The 19,241-nt window shown below is 41.4% G+C and overlaps 1 protein-coding gene across 5 annotated transcripts in view; it reads left to right on the top strand.

Moving 5' to 3' along the window:
* LOC116956130 (RNA-binding protein, mRNA-processing factor 2a-like) overlaps positions 1-19,241 on the top strand; it is an 82,871-nt gene that overhangs the window by 10,347 nt on the left and 53,283 nt on the right. For all 5 annotated transcript variants that reach the window (XM_032977667.2, XM_032977625.2, XM_032977831.2 and 2 more), the window contains one exon: positions 18,873-18,950. In XM_032977667.2, the coding sequence (XP_032833558.1) occupies positions 18,873-18,950 (78 nt within the window). The remainder of the gene's footprint in view (positions 1-18,872; positions 18,951-19,241) is intronic.

Here is a 19,241-nt window from a genome sequence, read left to right as displayed (position 1 = left end):
TTATCCATGTCTATCCCAGATTACCGAATGGCTTCCTATTACAATATCTGCGAAAAAATTTTCGCAGATAAGTGGAGGCGGGTGCAAATTCATCATATCTCACAATAATTATCCGTGAGATTTTTTGTTCTTGGATTAGTCGAGTGAACTCGTGAATAACCCCAAAGGGTAACAGGATCTGTGATGTTCGTCCCCCACATCTCCTTGGATAAGAGAGCTCTGTTGTACCATTACGATTTTTTTTGGGGGGGGGGGTAGGTGGGGTGGGAGGTTTTGGGAGGTCATTCCAATATAAATAATGAGTTAATGAGTCCTTGGAGAATAAGCACCTTGGTGCTGAGTACGAGTTGGTGATGTGCTACAATCGGAATGTGAGCCATGCAGTGTGCACAACATTGCGTAACCTGAACGCAAAGAGTTAACAAAGAGACTGTAGTAGCACCTGCAGCCCGTGGCCTATTTTATAGTTTGTCGGGTGGCATCATCCGCATTAATAGTTTTGGAGATGTTAAGTGCCACGCTGCATTGGGGAAATCTGAATATAAGTACAAGTTGTGTATCTGAAAACATTTGTTATCCAATGTCACATCCTGTCCGTGACAATTACACTATTTTTAATTCACAATTGTGTGAGCCGCATCTGACCAAATCACCCAGAATAGGTCCGATGTCATCATATCTCGGAAGCTAAGCAGGATTTGAGTGTGCCGAGTGCTCGGATAGGTGACAACCATGCACAAAGATAGGTGTCAACGGCGTTTTACAAGTAAGGGCAGTGCAGGAAATGTATTATCGTTCTACCCCCCCCACTAGCTCTCCAATGTACTGACTAGTGTGATGAACTATTGTCAACTAATCCCAACGATCAACACAGCGTACGGGGAGGCCTTCATTTAGCACCGCAAAGTTACAAAAGCGCACAATTGTGCAACCTCAACTGCCCCGCAAGAGTCTCGTGCTCCTGCCACGAATGAGCAGAGTACAGGTACACAGGTGCACGCCTGGATGTCACAGCCTCGACTGGTAAAAGCCACCATAAACGCGTCGCGACCGGAACAGTGGAAACTAGAAAAAAAGGTCGCTGCTTCAATATGCATGCAATTACCATAAATTACAAATTCAACACAGTACACATTGAGCATATACTAATGTAACGTATACATGAGCTTTAACTTGAATGCAGAAAAAAAGTTAAATGTTGTATGGGTTTACTAAACGTACTTACATTTAATTTCTATAACGACAATCGTTTAGGAGTTGAGCTATTGCGAGGCGTGCTTATTGTTTGTAATGCAGGCGTGGGGAATTTTAACTGCTGCACTTGGAATGGCATCACAGGGTCTGTACCATCCAGTTTTCAGCAATAATTAATCATGGGATGTATCAGGTGGTCATGGGAATTAAACTAATGTTGACTTCGTGGCCAGTTGGACTAACCGTTAGATTTTGGTCTGTCAACAATTTAAATTAGCACGAGACAAAACAGCAAGCTAACGGTGATATTGTCCAATTGGGATGGGTTTTGTCAAGTGATGGCAATATTTCCAACGTCAGAGTAAAGTGGTAACCGAATGCTATTCCAATGAGCAATCGGAGACCATACAGTGTTGCACGGTCTCTTGAGTAACGTTGACATAAAAGGTTTAGTGAGTGTTGTCATGAACTGTGGAAGTAATTCATGATCCACTTTGAAAACTGTGATTTGAAATCTGTTTTGTAGTTTTTGTTTTACGGTACTGAAATAGGGGTGCATAAAAAATTGTGAACAATCCGATGATACTCGTTGGTTCTTTCGGTAAAGTCACGTAGAAAGAAACATAAATTAAATAATAGCATACGACGTTTCGATTGCAACACAAGCAATCATCATCAGGTACGAATGAATGAGAAAACAAACCTAGTAAACTAAGAAATATAACGCAATACAACACAGAGTGTCGGCTAACATAACAGTCACCACCCTACCTGTTTTGATTACGTTCTTCCAAAGATTGCTAAATTTGAGAGACAAAACACATTGACTTTATTTTCTCTTTCTACGTGACTTTACCGAAAGAACCAAAGAGTAATTCCTGTAGTCACGAAAGCTCTAAATCAAATCCGATGATAATGAAGCTAACAGCGGACAACATGCTTTATTCAATGCAACGCTGGAAACGTTCGCATGATCTGACACTGGTACATCATCCTCAGTTGGGCGATAGGTCGCAACGGCGCGACTCTTCCCCAGTTAAAACGGCACCGTGTAATCAAAAGGGTAATCATAAATACAAAAAGGCGCTGACATTTGTTTACGCTTGGACTTTCCTCCTTGCGCGAGAGATGTTAGTTGTTTCCTTACGGGTGGCCGAAGGAATTGCCATAATTATTAAGGAGAAGAAACACAAATATGAACGTTCAATTTGGGGGGGGGGCAGTGGTCAGATCAAAAGAACGAGTCGCTGAATGTTCATCAGCACACTCTGCTCCCTTTTTAGCCCGAGTGGCACTCATTAGTGCACGCGGAGCCGTCCTTGAGTCTCTGAACTCGAGCATCTGATACCTTTCAGACATTGTTCTTTTCCCGTGGGGATGGAGTGTCATTGCCTTTATGTTTAATGTATAGCTAATAAAACACGAGGCAATGGTTATTTTTGGAATGAGGCTAAGTATGGAACCAGTGCGCACTACTAGTTTCGACATGTGGTGCAGAAACACGGTCGTTAATTGGGAAAATATCGAACGAGAACGGAAACTTGCGCCAAAAGCGGCGTGGCAAAGACAAATGCTTGGGGAAACAAGAGGCGATCGTGGATTCGAGAACATGCACAGGTTCACGACATCTTACAAACTCTCAAGACGAGCCGGCTTGGACACGATGTGTTGCTAGAAGGGATGGTGGACGATGGTCAACAATAACAATGGGAAGTGGCCGCCAAGGAATGGAATTTGTCTGGGACGATGCATGCAGTGTTAGATGGAATCATGAAATCAGTTTGTGTGCAGGTGCGGTGACAACTTGGGAATGCTTACCGTCCAGCAGTGGATTTAAGCATGATTGATTATAATAAGAGGGTTTTTCCCCTTTTTTTCTGGCAACAAAACTGAAACCTTTTTACAAGGATTCATGTCTGCATTAACCACAATAACTGCAGTCAAAATGAAAACAAAAAAACATACTCTGATAATATATGCACTGTCCTTGAAACTGATTGGTCCACACCAAGGGACATTTTGGTACTGGCAAAGGAGGTCTAATGATGATGATTGATTATGGTGATGGAATTTGTATGTGGATCGCAAGGAAGTAGAATGTTCGTCGTAGTCTACGGTCTTGTAAGTCAACTCGGGCTGCTGCAGCAGCGGTTAGCCAGAGCTGTCTATTGTTTTTTGATGATGTAGTAGCAGCGTGGCACTCATTAATTTGCAGTGGTTTCATGTGTTTCACTCCTTTAAACGCGTACTCGAGTGTGACAGCCCACACATGCCACTTCAAGTGCAGAAACTAAACTCTTCACGGTAACATAATCCCAGTTGCTTATTTCAATTGAATTCAACGTCCTTTATGTGGAGATATGTTTAGAGGCAGTTAACAAAATATATTTTTTTACGGGGAAAATGTTAATAATTAAGGGTCAAGCAAATTGCCTATTTCGATAAGTTCGTCATGATTTAAAGTAGCGATTGAATTAATTAATCTTTTTTTTGCTTTACGGTGATGTTAGTAGTCTCTAGTGGCTGGAGGGGGTCACGTGAACCCATTTTGTACAACATGAATCCAGAAAAGTTTACCCTTACACAATATGATGCATGTATTGTTAAAATAATGAACATTAATGGATGATTAATGAATTCATTACAACCCCTATTGAAAAGGCAAGATGTGTTATTATGTTTGCTAATTATTTTCTTTGTTTTCGCATTTTTACCTTGATCATAGGTCGCATGCGCAATGCGCATACATTTGCTGAAATGTCACGATGTCTCACTGCGCTGTGATGTGACATTTATTCGCACTTAATTCACTCAGTTTGACGAAATTGTCACAACCGGAACAAATATTCGACGGTGGTTGGTTTATATAAACTGTGTGTCGGTGTCGAGAAATCTCACATGTTACTGCAGATTTTGAGGATTTTGAGAGAGTTTAATCACCCAGCCCCCAACATCATCCAGAAACCCACAATAATCAAATAAAATGCCAACGATACTTATATATCAACAATCAAAGGGTGTCACAACAATACTCATCCAGGAGGAATAATGTTTCAAACAGATTTTACAACCAGTCTTACAGTAGCACATTCACAGAATATATTTTTTTCACAGTGGTAGTGTTTTTTTTCCCCTCCATCACCGCCACCCTCATAATTTTTACACAATCGCACATTCATCAGAGAGTGACATCCCCTTCGAGGTTAGACTTTTGTCTCATGTTAGCGCGACTCGACTTTGGTTGCTTCCCACAGCATCAACTTGCGTGCTGTATCCAACAAGCTTCGACTCAGTCCTGGGGACCCGCTTTGCTCGGCCTGATGAATCTTGCCCACCAGACACGGGGACCCTCTTTAGTGTCCTGTTGCCCGATTTCTGAAAGGCTTAAAACAAAAAATATATATATTTCCTTTGCTTTATGCGGGTTCGTTTGTGCTATTTCTGCCCCAAAATGCATTCACACGTGGCTATGACGTCGGAGGTGGGACAACAGTGTGTGTGTACTGTACGCGCTACTGGGCAGGAAGATGTCTCGTGCTGTTTCACTTTGTGCTCCCTACTACCGTATAAAGCGAGGGAAACTTATTCGACATATAAGTATATTCCCTGTAATGGGCTCCCTCTGACTTACTCAGGTATTGCTTGACAAGATGCCCATGAATGCTGCCGGCTTGCCTTGGAATAAACAAAGCTGTATTTGCTCCATCGCTTCGCCATGATCTAAAGATAATAATTTGTCATACCTGGTCTTATATTTAAAACCTGTCATCCCCTCCTCGAAATCGAGCTTGGGTAACTATTCCCATAATTTCTTCAATTACGTCATCCCATTATCTTACTGCGTTGCATAGTTTCTTGTAGAATTTGCAGATATCGGTTTTTTTTAATGTCTACTTTGGGGTTATCTCCCGGTCAATCAACAAGCCATAAAATCCAATGACCTTTTGACCCCAGCAACAAAAGTAAAAAAAATTCAATCCGACGTCAGAGTTTGGCAGAGAAACCACCCGGAATGCTCCCCCCCCCCCCATGTCATCAGATCTGGGAAGCTATGCAGGGTTAAGCCTGGACAGTGTTTGGATGGATGACCACCATGCTAAAAACTATGCGGACATAGTTGGCTGTGAGGCTACGTGGTGGGCAGGGTTTCGAGGTGAGCAGTAGAGGGCATTTCCATAATATCAGAATCAGAAACGTGAATTAGACCTGGAGGAATCCGATGAGCTATGAAGCTCTTTTTAGCAGATGTCCAGAATGGGCGGGTCAACAAGTTACAACAGCAAACAACACCAAAAACACGATAGGAGTGCAAAATAGAGAAGGCAATTATTATTATTTAAGTACGATTTATTAAACTTGGGCGAGGTAGCAAAAGCAACAAAAGAATCCCAGACCACACAGCATTGCTGTACAGTAATTCTGTGTTCCCATATCTTTGCTCCTTGTCTCACGTTGACCAGCCCGGTGAAGTATTATTTAGTCAAAATAACTCCTACGACCCGTATGGCATGTGATGGCACGGCATAGGGAGGCCCTCATCCTGCAGTGAATTGACCAAAGGGCTGTGTGTTTACATTCACACGGTTAAATTGCTACAGTTCATCTAATTGTAAATCCTTGTAATTGTAAATTATTTAATTTGCAAATCTGCAATCGTATTGAAAGAAATGTTTCCACAAATCTGACGCCTACAGTATTTGGAGTTTGTATGTTCTCCCCGTGGCCTCGTAGATTTTTCTCCAGGTGCTCCGGTTTTTCCCTCCACATATAGAAACATTCGGTTATGTATATTGTATGTACAGTGAACTTCTTTTGCACCGTATGTAACTAACCGTGCTAATTGGAGGTGCTATAAATGTCCACACTTCGTTGAGCAATCATTTGTTGCCAGGTCACTTCTGAAAAAGAGCTATACAGCTCTGGTCCTCACCTGGTAAATAAAACATTAATAATGGAAAGCTTGAGCCAATCATATCAGATTATTGGTCTTAACCATGCATTTTAAACAAATGTATTTTGGTGGGTAGGGGGGGGGGGGAATTTCAGATCAATTTAAAGGCTGTTTTAAAAGTGATTAGCTCATAAAAAGCACACATTACATCCACGACCGCGGCTAAAGCTACATTTAATTTCCATTTTAAAGCTGTGAAAAATGAATTTGACTTAGCCTCTTAAGCATTGTGATAATTAAGCACCCTGGCACTTGTTCGTTGCAGTATTTGACCACAGTAATAAGTGCTAATCAATGGATAGCTTCAGTGCCAAATGGAGCAGCAACTCGTATATAGGGCACAGTGTCGAATAGAAAGATGGGTTTCGGAACATGCACAAGGCAGGCGCTGTGGTGCCCTTTCGTTGCCGTAGTTTGAACTTTTGAACACATCGGTGCTATTGAGGAATGATGTGCAAGTGCCAACAACTCAGGGGCGTATTGATGCATCAATTCATTGATCGTTACCGATTCTCTGGGCCCACGATGCACGCATAAAATCACAAGCCTGATATAATCAATGTGCTTAGATTTGTATATATTTTGTATGTAATGGGTTTTTTTTACATGACCCCTTGGCCTGGAGCTGCTAGGGGCCGCTACTTTCACCACAATGTTAACAATCGATTTTTGAATCAATTCTTGGCCCCTGAATCATGAACATTTATCAAATCCCTGGGAGAGGATGATTTGTCACAAACCTATCTGCAATCCCCCTCCCTTCCCTCTCTCCATTCCACCCTCCCGTCCGCCCGCTCGCTTGCCCACCTATCAGCCTGCAAAACTTGAAAAACAAAATATACAGTATCATTCATACACTGAAAATATATGTACAGTATACAAATTCTACGTGTGGGAATGGATTATTTCAGATTTGTGCAAAGTAAATACATGGCAATGTTACGTTAAGGCTCATTGGGTGAAGAAAACAGTACAAATGAGACTACAAGCAACAAACAAAATACTGCAGTGAAAACAGAACTGGAGAGTAATTGATTTTTTTTCATCGAGTCTCTACCCCAACATTGTGATAATTCGTCGAATTTTTAAAAAGTAGTTTTTGCAATGCAGGTTGAAATGACAAAACTTTTTTTTAAATCTCCAACCTGCTAACTTGGCTAATTCAGCTTATCGCTCTGGTGCGTCTTATTGGCTCCACTATTTACAATGACCCCCTATTGCAGGAACCCCTGTCTGAAAAATCATATAACAGCATGGATGGATGCGTGCAGGGGACAGGAAAAAGAATGTATTCCTGTTGATTCTCAAAGGACTTTCCACTCCAGCAGGTCATATTGCCCGCAGCAGCTCTAGGGTCCAGTTAAACTAATCCACAGGCTCTTTTTTGCCTATCACCTGCGATTATTATCCGTGAATTTTCCCACAAATTTTTGCGCATCGTCATCCTATTATCCACACTTTTTTTATGTGATAAGAGGAGTCGCATGGCAAATTCATCCTGTTATCCGTGGGATATCCACAATTTTTACCCTGTGGATAATAGGAGTAAAATTGCAGATAATAGGATCTGTGATATTAGTCCCCCATATTTCTGCAGATAGGAGTTTTCCTGTAACTAGAATATAAATGTTATGATTAGGTTATGAAGTGTCACCATGTTGACATATATGTACACGTACATTTATTTCAGAAGCTTAAGATTATGTATTATATCACATGATGTTAAATAGATGCTCAATGTTATATTTTCAATTAAATCATTACATACTGTATTACAGCACTGCACTAATTATGTTATGCATGATGCATTGTATGGACTTAAATCCTGAAGGTGATAAATGCTACAATATTACGAAGCGAATTAAATGAGTATATGTGATTACACAATAAAATAATTGTGTTCCCACTGGTAATGCTCACAGAACTGTAGTCCCTCGTTTATCACAAACTTGCTATCTGCGATTTTGGGTATCTGTAAATAGCGTCCGGAACTACATGACTGAATCGAGAGAGAGAGAGAAAGAAAGTGATGACATAAAATGATGAGATACTTTGTTATTTTAATTATTTTCTGTTATGATGATTTTAATGTATTTCATGGTTTATGTATTTATTTAAGGTAATTCAGAAAAAAAGATGCATTTTCGTAGGCCAATGTCATCCTCGACATTTTCTGCTCATGAGCATCTCCGGAATGTATCCCTCCCGAATGACGAGGGCATGATTGACGCGATATAAAAGGAAAGTATTAACTATTATTAATGATTTAAAGCTTTCGTGACTGCAGGGATTCATATTCTTGGTTCTTTCGATAAAGTCACGTAGAAGGGAAACAATAAAAAAATATATTGTTTTATATTTTTATTATTTTGTTTCCCTTCTACGCGACTTTACCGAAAGTACCAAGAATATTATGAATGAGTGAAACCTGCACTGTGAAACAACGCTGATCCCGCAAGCGAACCTGAACCGAACACTTAAAATATAACCCCCTCCACTGAGTACCTCCACAGATCCACTGTGGTTCTCATTGAATGAAAGGTCCTGAAGGTGAAGCTCTGCCATTGCCGGCTCACGCCACTCCTAGAGGAAGGACCTTCACCACAGATCATCTGGAGGGTGTTTTGGCCCACCCTCCCACGCTGGCCAGGCGTCTTGTAAGAGGAGGTGGGAGTGTCCACAATTTACCCCACCACACTGGTGAACGGCGGTATTTAAAAAAAAAACATTTGCCCATTGTTTCAACTCCCATGTGGGGATCGCGAGTCCGGGGGGGGGAGGGGGGACGCTAACCATAACGCCACCGTCTCTCATCGAGGAAGAACAAGGACATAAACGGCCCCCCCCGAAGTCAAGAACCCAGTGACCAGATGTATTGCACGCAGAGGCGTTATACTTATGGCAGTCGCTCGTAAGCGGGGCTGTATTGTCGAGCATCTTCAGGGCTTCCTGCGGTGTAGCCAGGTTTTGTTCCTCGTGGGTACGAGCAGGGGGGGGGGGGGGCTTCTTTTTTTTTTACTGCGTAAGTGGGTCGGCATGCGTGCTGCTGCAGGTGGCCGGAGATGGATTCTGTTTGTGCTCGGGCCCCAATTGCGGCGGTGCACCAATTAAGTCGGCAGTAACTTTGCACCGCTAGGCTAATTGATGTGAAAGGGTGACTGTGGTTGTTGGGGTCCGTGCTGTGTTTTAATTGGGAGTGTTTTTTTGAGTGTGCTCACGGGTGCTAGCGCTTGATTGCGGGCTCTTCTGCCAGTACTTCTAAGCAGTGTAGCTTGCTTAGAAGAATTCCCTCATTGACCACGGGATGTGGTTTCAGCATTCGAGCATACTGCGTTTTGTACATTTCTTAGTTTGCGGGTACACAGATTCGGATAGCTCTCTTGATGTCTTTTTTCCGGGTTCGAGCACAAAAACGTCGGAGATAATGCGGAACAACAGGCAGCAGAGCTGAAAAAAAACCCCACCAGAGAGCCGTGCAGCACAACCTTGGGTCAAGTCTCGTTTATTCGTTTCACCAGTTGAGAACTCAAGAGAGCGGCATGAGTCTCATTTGGAAGAGCGATCTGGGTCGTCAAAATGACACAAAAAGGCAAAACAATATAAAGTCAACAAAAATAAGTAAATGGAAAAACTAAAACTTTGAAAACCTTCGTAGGATGAGATAAGTAGAGTACGTTGATTGGCTGTTCACTTGTGCTAAGTTAAAGTGTGGGTGACACAAGCCACTCTTAATTCACCACATGCTAGCCCCTCCCGGTGAGTTGGAAGAAAACCCGTCGGTTAAATAGTTTGGCACTGCTTGCTTCTCTACCACTGTATAATTTAAGGTATGTATATACAGCTGTGCACACTCCACGTGTGAAATAAGTACACCTATTGTGCAAACATGGAGCGGTTTAATTAGCGGTATCCCGTGTACACCGTATATTTTATTGTTAGTTTCTAGCCGCACTTGGTGTCACTCGTCTAATCAAGTTTGAAGTTTCCCCCTGCTCAACAGAGCAACGGGGGAATTGCTCACTGTGTGTTAGTCGTCTTCAGACAACTGGTGAAACTCTACATTCTCATGATGGGGGGCCAGATGCGTTTATAGACAGTCCACTGAAATAATAAGAAGACATTATCGTGACAATAACATTTTCACTTTCAAGCCTCTCTACATGTGGTTCACAAATCTCAATTCACTTATTAAATATTTTAACACTCTGCCAATACATATTGTCCAACACAGCTGCTCTGCTTTCACGTATAACATTCAATGATGCGTAGGCTCAGGCAATTGACATCCAAGTCTTATATATGTATGGTCATTTAGAAATTGGTGAGGTGTATTTAAATGGATCGCCCAGTATTATTCGCAAATTTCAGCTCTCTAGCCCTTCTGGAACATCACAAAAATGTTCACGAATTGCTCGGCCACATGCATCTAGAGAATAACTGTAATCGGTACCTACCCAGTAATAAATTCCTGCGAGTCGGTTGGCTATCCACCCTTAAGTGCTCCTCTCTATATTAGGACAACTGTGAGCCAGCACTGCTAAAGTTTGCATCGGTCAGTTGTTAAGGCACAATCATCGTTGTGTAATTGGGTACGTACCCACTAATCAAACCCCTAAGAGTCAGTCTATTGGCTGTCCCTTTCTAAAGCGTCCTTCTCCGTTAGTGCAGCTGCGAGGCACGGCAGGCAAGCCTCTTCACCCAGTTGGAGCGAGAAGGAAATTGTCCACACAGTGGTTGCCTGCCACCTCGCCTCGAGACCCAGCCTGCAATTCGGCAACGATGAATGAGATTAGTATCCCCCATACAGGGCAGCACAGTGGTAACACTTGTGCCTCACGGCAAAAAGACCCTGGCTTCTATTCCCGACTCGGGTGCTCTTCGACACAGAGTTTGTTTTCAACTTTGTTTCGCATGGGTTTCCTCCAAAGGTGAAAAACCCAAACATGTAACTGGTATTGGCCAAAAATATCGCAATGATGAAACGTTACCTGCAAATGACTCTTTATAGATTAGACATTGCAACATTGTCCCCGACTGGAAAAAAAAAAACTTGGGAGGATTTCCTCCTGAAAAGGATGAAACACCCTGGAGCTTTCTCGAGTAAACGAGCCGAACGTAATGATGGAGCAAAATGTTCAAATGCAAATGTGTACAGGGAAGGAATTAATTACTAATTGCTAGTGGATTTGAATAGCTATTGTGTAATTTGGAAGTGAAACTACAGTGCAAAAGTTTAAAAAAATGTTGTATTAATTAATGGTGGAAGATGAAAATAAGTGTTTAGAAACTACATTCCCCCTGTCCTCCATATGTTTCAGGTTTCTGTATTTACAAATGAGCACTTGCATGCGGCATAATTAATGTGATTTATTTCGTCATTACAAAGATTTGTTATGAAAATAAAACACGACTCAGAGCTGTAAAAGACATTGTTTCCTCAGGACAGGAAGCTGACAGAAACATTTGGAATGAAATTTCGGAAATTCCAAAATCCACATTGTTCATTTCAACATCGCCTGCCGCTAAATTATAAACAAACGGAAAATAACAACTGAATTGTTGTTAATAGTACCCACAACACTGATACGCAGATCTGGTAGATGGCTTAAATGGTTTGTATTTTGTGAAACATAACTAAGTAAACAAACACATTTTGACTTAAACCGATGTACAGGTGTTTACCATGTATATGTGGCATGATGACACTCATTTACCAGCAAATAATTCGTGGCAAGCTGCAGAAAAATTGGTAAGACTGATCATTCGTGAGTCCACGATGGCTCAGCAAGGAGAACCATGGTTTTTACAAATATTCACGTGACAGGAAACAAACTTGCAAGGTCCTCAGTCAGGCAGTCCGATGACATTGTTTCCGATGACATTGTCAGCCCATGACATCGTATCTGTTAGAGAATTTTTCAGGCATGAAGTAAGGACAGCTCTTTGATGTGTTTTTGGTTTGCACCCTGTGTTGTTCGGGCATGATGTCTGGCATTTCGCAGCACGTGCTGAGAGCTTCATTCTTAAATTCCTGGAGAAGCTCCCAGCACATGGAGATGTGGGGAGATGTTATCTCCCTTCCCTGGTATGCCCGAGGTTGTGGGTTCGACCCTGACTCTGATGCCTGTATATTTGGAGTTTGCATGTTCTCTCTGTGATCGTGTGGATATTTCTCTGGGTCCTCCAAATATTCCCTCTAAATTTAGAATCACTTTGTATTTGGCTGCTATAAATTTCCACATGATAAGCCACTTCATTTATTTATCATTTTGTGGCCAAGTCACTTCTGAAAAAGAGCTATATAGCTCAGTGGGCTTTGCCTGTAAAATAAAAATAGTGCGTTACGTAGTTTTTAGTTATAAATGTCAGACATCATGCCATATAATTGGCGGTAGTTTCGTCATAACTACACATTGGAAAATTATACAGCACAAGTGCGAAAACCTACGCTGTCGTATTACGTAAGGACCTGTGTAACATAAAATGAAACCGAATCTCCAAAATGGCATATACACAGTACAGTAGTATGTATTACAATACTGTAATTCATTAAACATCTAAATAGAGGAACATCTCAAGACACTTCACCGAGTGAACGTAAACACGGCACGCGCAAAAAAATAATCAAAGCAAAAATAAGAATGGCAAATAACAATGTATGTGAGATTGGTGTAGTGGTGAGCATAAAGCATATATTTACGGACAGCTCTTTCAGATGAGATGCAGTTTGTTTATTGCACCAGTTGAAAGGTGTGCTATATTGGGCCCTCTTTTCTTGGTGTGATGGTCCAAGGGTGAGATGAAGGCGCAGGTGGCAGTTAAACACTTGAAAGGATTAGCACTTCCTTATTGCACCCCGTGGCATTTATGATCACAGCATCTTTGAATTTTGTTTATTATAAATGAAATGCTATTCATAGTCTGCCGGCTTTTCCGCGTGGACAGTTTGGTGTGTCTTGTGGGCATTTTATACTGTATGCCGTATTTACTTTATATTGATAATTAATTAGCCGGCTAGTTATAGCAGTTAGCCAAAATGTAATTACATCTTCACCCGAGTGGATTACAGCCCTTTGTCAACCCACTGCTGGATGAAGGCTTCCCCTATGTCGTATTGGTCATGTGCAAGGGGTCGACAACCAAAATTAAACAAGAAGATCCATTTTTTGTCCGAATTCGGTTAAAAAAAAAACCTCTCAATATTTCAAGAGCCGCAATGCATGTAAATACGAGACGGTGGTCCTTAATAAAATAACGTCACGAGGAAGCAGTCCTTATAAAGAGCCACAGCATGCGGCTCCGGAGGCTCGGGTTTTGCCGACCCCTTGGTCATCGGGGTTCGATTGACCAAACTCCCCCCACACTGGTCAGTGTGAGTTGGTGAAGGAGCGGGGCCTAGGACCGGTTCAGATATCGGTCTCCACTGATGTTAGCCGTGGCGATAAATTAAACTTCAGTTCGCCGAGTGCACAGCACAAGTGCGACAGCGACTTACATTTATGCCTCGTTTAAGCCAGATTGCCTGGGAGGAAATGGGTATGGTTTTCGACCGACTCGCTTTTGCTTACCACTGAGCACCCTATGACCTCCAAGTAAATTATGAAACTTTTTTTTGTTTACCAGGAAAGGCCCACTGTGCTATATAGCTCTTGTTCAGAAACGACCTGGCCACAAATGATAGCTCAACGAAGTCACTTCTCATCACGTGGACATTTATAGCAGCCAAATACTCTAAAAGGCATGTTTGTAAATGTGGAGGGAAGAACTGGAGGACCTGAAGAGAAATATGTGATCACGGGGAGAGAAAGGGACATGCAAACTCCAAATATACATATTCTACGGTTCTTTCGTCACGTAGATAGAAAAAATTATAACACTAATAATAAAAATAATAAAAATGAAAATAAAGTGAATAAAAATAATAAAAAATATTACTGATATTTTTAAATAATATTTTATTCACTTTATTTTCATTTTTATTATTTTATTGTTATTATTTTTTCTTTTATCTAGGTGACTTACCGAAAGTACCCTAGAATATGAATTCCTGTAGTCACGAAAGTTGTAAGTAAAAATCTAAATATACAGGCATTAGGGTCGGGATTGAACCCAGGACTCATCGAGGGAGTTGCATCTCGCCACTGTGTACCCTCATCACAGCCCCCCTAAGACCCAAGAATATATAAACTAAGTTGGGAAACCCTAGAATCTAGTACAATATATGGCTTTATTTGAAGCCTTAGTTCATAGAAATGGAAACATCTGATAATAGCCAATACTGTTTTATTGAATCATGCAAATAACTCTCCAAGTGAAACCTTTCATCAAAGGTAGTGTATGGCATTGTAAACGATTGTTATAGATTCCCTCCAAATTGTTTGTTTTATTCCATTTAGTTAAGAAAATTATATCTAAATAATAAGTAGGTTTTTATTTTGTAAAATAACAATTTGATATTTATGTATTAGCTATTTCTTCTGAATGGTGCATCTTACGCTGATTCATAGCACTTTGCATGAAATGCCCAGCAATCATAAGATTGTTGTTGTTTCGATTTAAAGCTTTCGTGACTGCAAGGATTTATCTTCTTTGGTTCTTTCGGTAAAGTCACGTAGAATGAGAATAAAATAATAAATTGATAAAATAAAACAACACAATAAAATTATCACGACGTTTCGGCCACAACACAAGCGGCCTTCATCAGGTGAAGGGACGAGACTGTCTGGAGGACAGCGCTGTCCTCCAGACAGTCGTGAGAATTTTATTATTTTATTTGATCAATTTGTTATTTTATTCTCATTCTACGTGACTTTACCGAAAGAACCAAAGAAGATGTGTTATTTTATTTTATCAATTTATTTTATTCTCATTCTACGTGACTTTTTACGAAAGAACCAAAGAAGATTGTTGTTGTTGTTAGCCTCTAACTTCCCACTGTTGGGTACAGGTCTCCCCCGATGCTATCCCTTCCTTCCCTCCGTTGTTGTTGTCTGGTAGTGGCCTCGGAAATTATTTGATCTCGCTGCTGCCATCTTTTGCCGCTGTCTGCCTTCCAGTGCTTTTCTCTCGGCATGCAGTCCGAAGTTAATTTTGTCTGTGGAGATTGATATGACGCTTTAAATATTCATGTCACTTTTCACCAGCTGTACGTTGTTGTTGTTTTTTCTTCCCTTGGACATTTTTGTTAAAACGATCTACGCAGATTTCCGCGTGCGTGAGTTAAAGAACCCCTCGGGGTGGTTGCAGTTGGCTTTTAGAAGGAGCGCTTTAAAACATTTTTTTTTAAACTCCCGTTGTTTAAAGGTCACGCTCGCTTACAAAATGCCAGCGTGCTGGTGCTGAGGAGTGCGGATTAATGTTTAGCAAGTTGATGGGTTTCTGTTCGCGTTAATGGGAATCACACGGGCGCTCGGCACCATTATTGCAAGTGGATCATTTACTGGACTCCAATTTCCTGGTATGATTCCTAAGGGCAGTGTTGGGCAACATCATCGTCATCCAATCACTGCATTACAGGCACAACCATTTTGTCAGTCCACTGCTGAATGGAGCACTGCCCGAACTGTGCATGTCATGGAGGTTATTTGACCATACTTCACCATCCTGATGAGTGCAGAGCACTCTTCTCTGCCAACCACCACGGTAGCAAATTTACGTAAAATGAGCATTTTCGCAGAGAGCAACATGCATAATCGAATGTGTTGTATAACATAGTCGTGCCATTTATTTACCAATGACAATGATTTACCCAGGAAAGCCTCGCACAGTCTCAAGACACTCACTTTTTTCAGGGATCTTTGGCCCATTGCGTTTGTGAGTGTCACGTGGAGAAAACCTGGGAACCCAGAAAACCCCCCACACATACGAGGAGTAACATCCAACACTGACATCTCCTAGCCATCTCGTAGCCCTGGCACTACCTCACCTGGCAAGCCCATATATCGTCCTTGCTAGATTCTGAGTATATGTTGGAGGGATTGACATAAAATAGCTCAATATTTTTTTCAAGCAGGGCTATAAAAATAACCGATTGCAGATGATTGGTTCATTTACTCAGATATGTTTACCACCTCTGTTCCCACGTGTGCCGCTGGAAGGGAAGTGATGGGCAGGGCTTGGTGAAATCGATATCACCGTTCTCGTCACGCTGGGCATGTCTTTGAGGGAGTTTCGTGCCTTTGTGAGGAAGAGTCTTGGGGTGACCACCTTTTTCAAGAGGCCCCAGTAATCTACCACAAAAAAAATAAAGTGGGCTATTAAAATGTTTAGTCCATGCAAATCACTTAATCGAATAATCACCGCAGCTCCAAAGATGTTGTTGATGACCGTAGCCTTTGCTGAGCTCATCTAAGAGGTATGCGTTTCCAAAGCAATTGCTCACAACACACTAGCAAGTGCCTTAAAAGGGCGACCATGTGAAGAATGATAAAAACACCTCTTGGAAGGCCTTTATCTAGGAGTGTATTGACAAAAAGGCTGAGAATTATTATTCATGTATGATGTGCATGGTTTTTAATACAACTTGACCCTGATTTTTGACAGTTCATGGTGTCAGGCCCAGTCATGTTTCTCATCTGTAATTTTTTTTATCATTGTTTTTTATAATTTAGCTTTGTCCATTCACTTTAATAGAATTCTAGAGTAGCATTTTCATATAATGTTCATAAATGGTAAAGAAAGCAACACATGTTTACGTGCGTTATTCAATGCATACATTGTGAGTGTATAAATACACTTCCATTAAATTTTTTGTTAAAAAATAAAAAAAAATTATATCTACGTGACTTTACCAAAAGAACCAAAGAGTATGAATTCCTGCAGCCACGAAAGCCACAAATCAAGATTACACTTCCATTGCCGAATCGATGCGTTGGTTCACACCTAATTGTCATGGTAAGAGTAATGGTAAACGTACATGAGAGTGTTTTAACTCTGCTCGATCGCTTGCCTAGTCTTGTTGCTACGCCTTGTGCATGATTTAAATATTGACAGGGGAGCCTTTCAGCAGGAATGTGCCTACGAGCGGGTAAACTTTTAAAATCTTTAATAAAATGTATACAGTAAAACCTTGTATTGCGAGCATAATTCGTTCCGGAAACGTGTTTGTAATCCAAAGCACTCGTATATCAAGCACTCATATATCAGTTGTGATCACGTGACGCTCGGCAGACAAAGCGTATACGTGCTACTCGTATTGCCAAGATCTCTCTCGTTTATCAAATTAATATTCATTTACATTTTTTGCTCGTCTTGCTTGCAAAACACTCGCAGACCAAGTATCTCGCAATCCAAGATTTTACTTTATATTACTTCAATCGTGCTGTTTGTTCCTGGCCGCTTGGCAATTTGAGTCTGTGCTCAGTGCAGCTTTGGTTTGAAATGAAATTAAAAAAAATCTGAACTCTGAGGCATTGAAGGTGAGATCTAGGGCTGTCTGGTTGAAAGCAAGGCGGCTTCGCTTGAGGCGGATCGTAGATATCACTTGACGTTTCACTTTTTAAATAAAATTACAAAAAATATATAATGTACTTTTCTATATATATAGTGTCATTCATGCTAATTGTATCTCAAAATGCTTAACATTTTGATCCACCATACAAACGTCTTAAAATAGAAAAATTACTTCATTAAAAAGGTAAAAGAACACCACGGATAAACAAAACAAAACACGACCAAGAGCACGGACCACGTGGGGCAACATGGAGCACTCAAGCTCCCGACATCGAAGAAAGTCCAGGCCAAAAAACCATCGCATTTATTATATTTCATAGAGCATTATGCATGCAAATAGCAACCCAACACACTGAACGTCATGGAGCCCTTGCACATATCAGCTTCCTCTTTCCGTGCCCATCCACCAAAGTCAAACGTCCTTCAAGTGGCAAGCACATTCTCGGCGCTCGCAGGTGGCGTGCTGCGAGATCTCACACGGTGCAGGGGTCTTCCTTGGACAGTGGGCAGACCGAGATGAGTCGCACGGTCGGCCTCTCATAGCCACAGTAGTCGTAGCTCTCTGGCTGTATGGAGCACCGCCACGTGGCCAGGTTGGATCTTAACCTGTCAACTTGTGTGCGAAGTCGGTTCAGAGTTTTCCATGGGGTCCACTTCTGTGATTCCTCCCGTGGGGAGTTCACTCGACCTTGTTGCCCACGCTGATCTGGGCTATAAGCGACTGTTAACAAGAACGCCCTTAAGTGTGATTTGAGGGTTGAAATGGAGATGATCAGACGCCGTACGTGCATTGGGAGTGCATTTCCATGCAGATGACGCCGCAAAAGAGAAAGCACACCACCCCAAAGGTCGTGCACTTGATTTTTGGTGTGACTAGCAGCTCAAGACTAGATGAGCAAAGGAGTCTAGTTGGGGTATTCAGAGCAATTGGAGGTAGAAATTCTTTGAAAGGCAGTGCAATTATGACTTACATATAAAGAGATGAGCAAAGGAGAAACTCACACGTAAACCATCATTCATTGTGTAATTTATAACCTGTATCAATTTATTCTCATACATCGCTATTCAGGTGCATAATTACAATTTACGGTGGTGACAGACGTTGATGATTCATATAATACTGATAACATTGGAAAGGTTCATTCAGATAGCGATGCAACATCTGTCATAACATAGTGTGCTCGACATGGGACGTGTTCATAACCAATGATAAAAGTATAACTGTTGCATTAAACTTACACACCGAATTTCAATGTGATATTTTTTCCCATGTCAGGTTCGCACCCTGTTCGTGAGTGGGCTGCCTATGGACATTAAGCCCAGGGAACTCTATCTCCTCTTCCGACCTTTCAAGGTAAAGGACTTCTCATAATGATCTTATGCTGTTACTTCCCGTCCCTATATATTTTTTTCTTTACCCCAGGCACCAGTTTCACTTGAAATGGAGCAATTAATTGAATAATAATAATTCAATATGCACTGGTATTGTTGTACGACATCACTCTTTCTTCAGGTCTTTGTATGTCTCTCTGCCTCATTCCAGCTTCGTGTCTCATGTCTATGACTCTCTGTGCCTCTCTTATTCATTGCTTTGTCTCTCCCCATGTCGGTTTCACCTCCATATTAGGGTTGCCACTTTTTTTCA

This window comes from Petromyzon marinus, chromosome 1 (genome assembly GCF_048934315.1).
Source record: "Petromyzon marinus isolate PM22_M1 ecotype Great Lakes invasive population chromosome 1, UKy_Petmar_22M1.pri1.0, whole genome shotgun sequence".
Lineage (NCBI taxonomy): Eukaryota > Metazoa > Chordata > Hyperoartia > Petromyzontiformes > Petromyzontidae > Petromyzon > Petromyzon marinus.
This window is presented reverse-complemented; position numbering and strand designations above follow the sequence as displayed.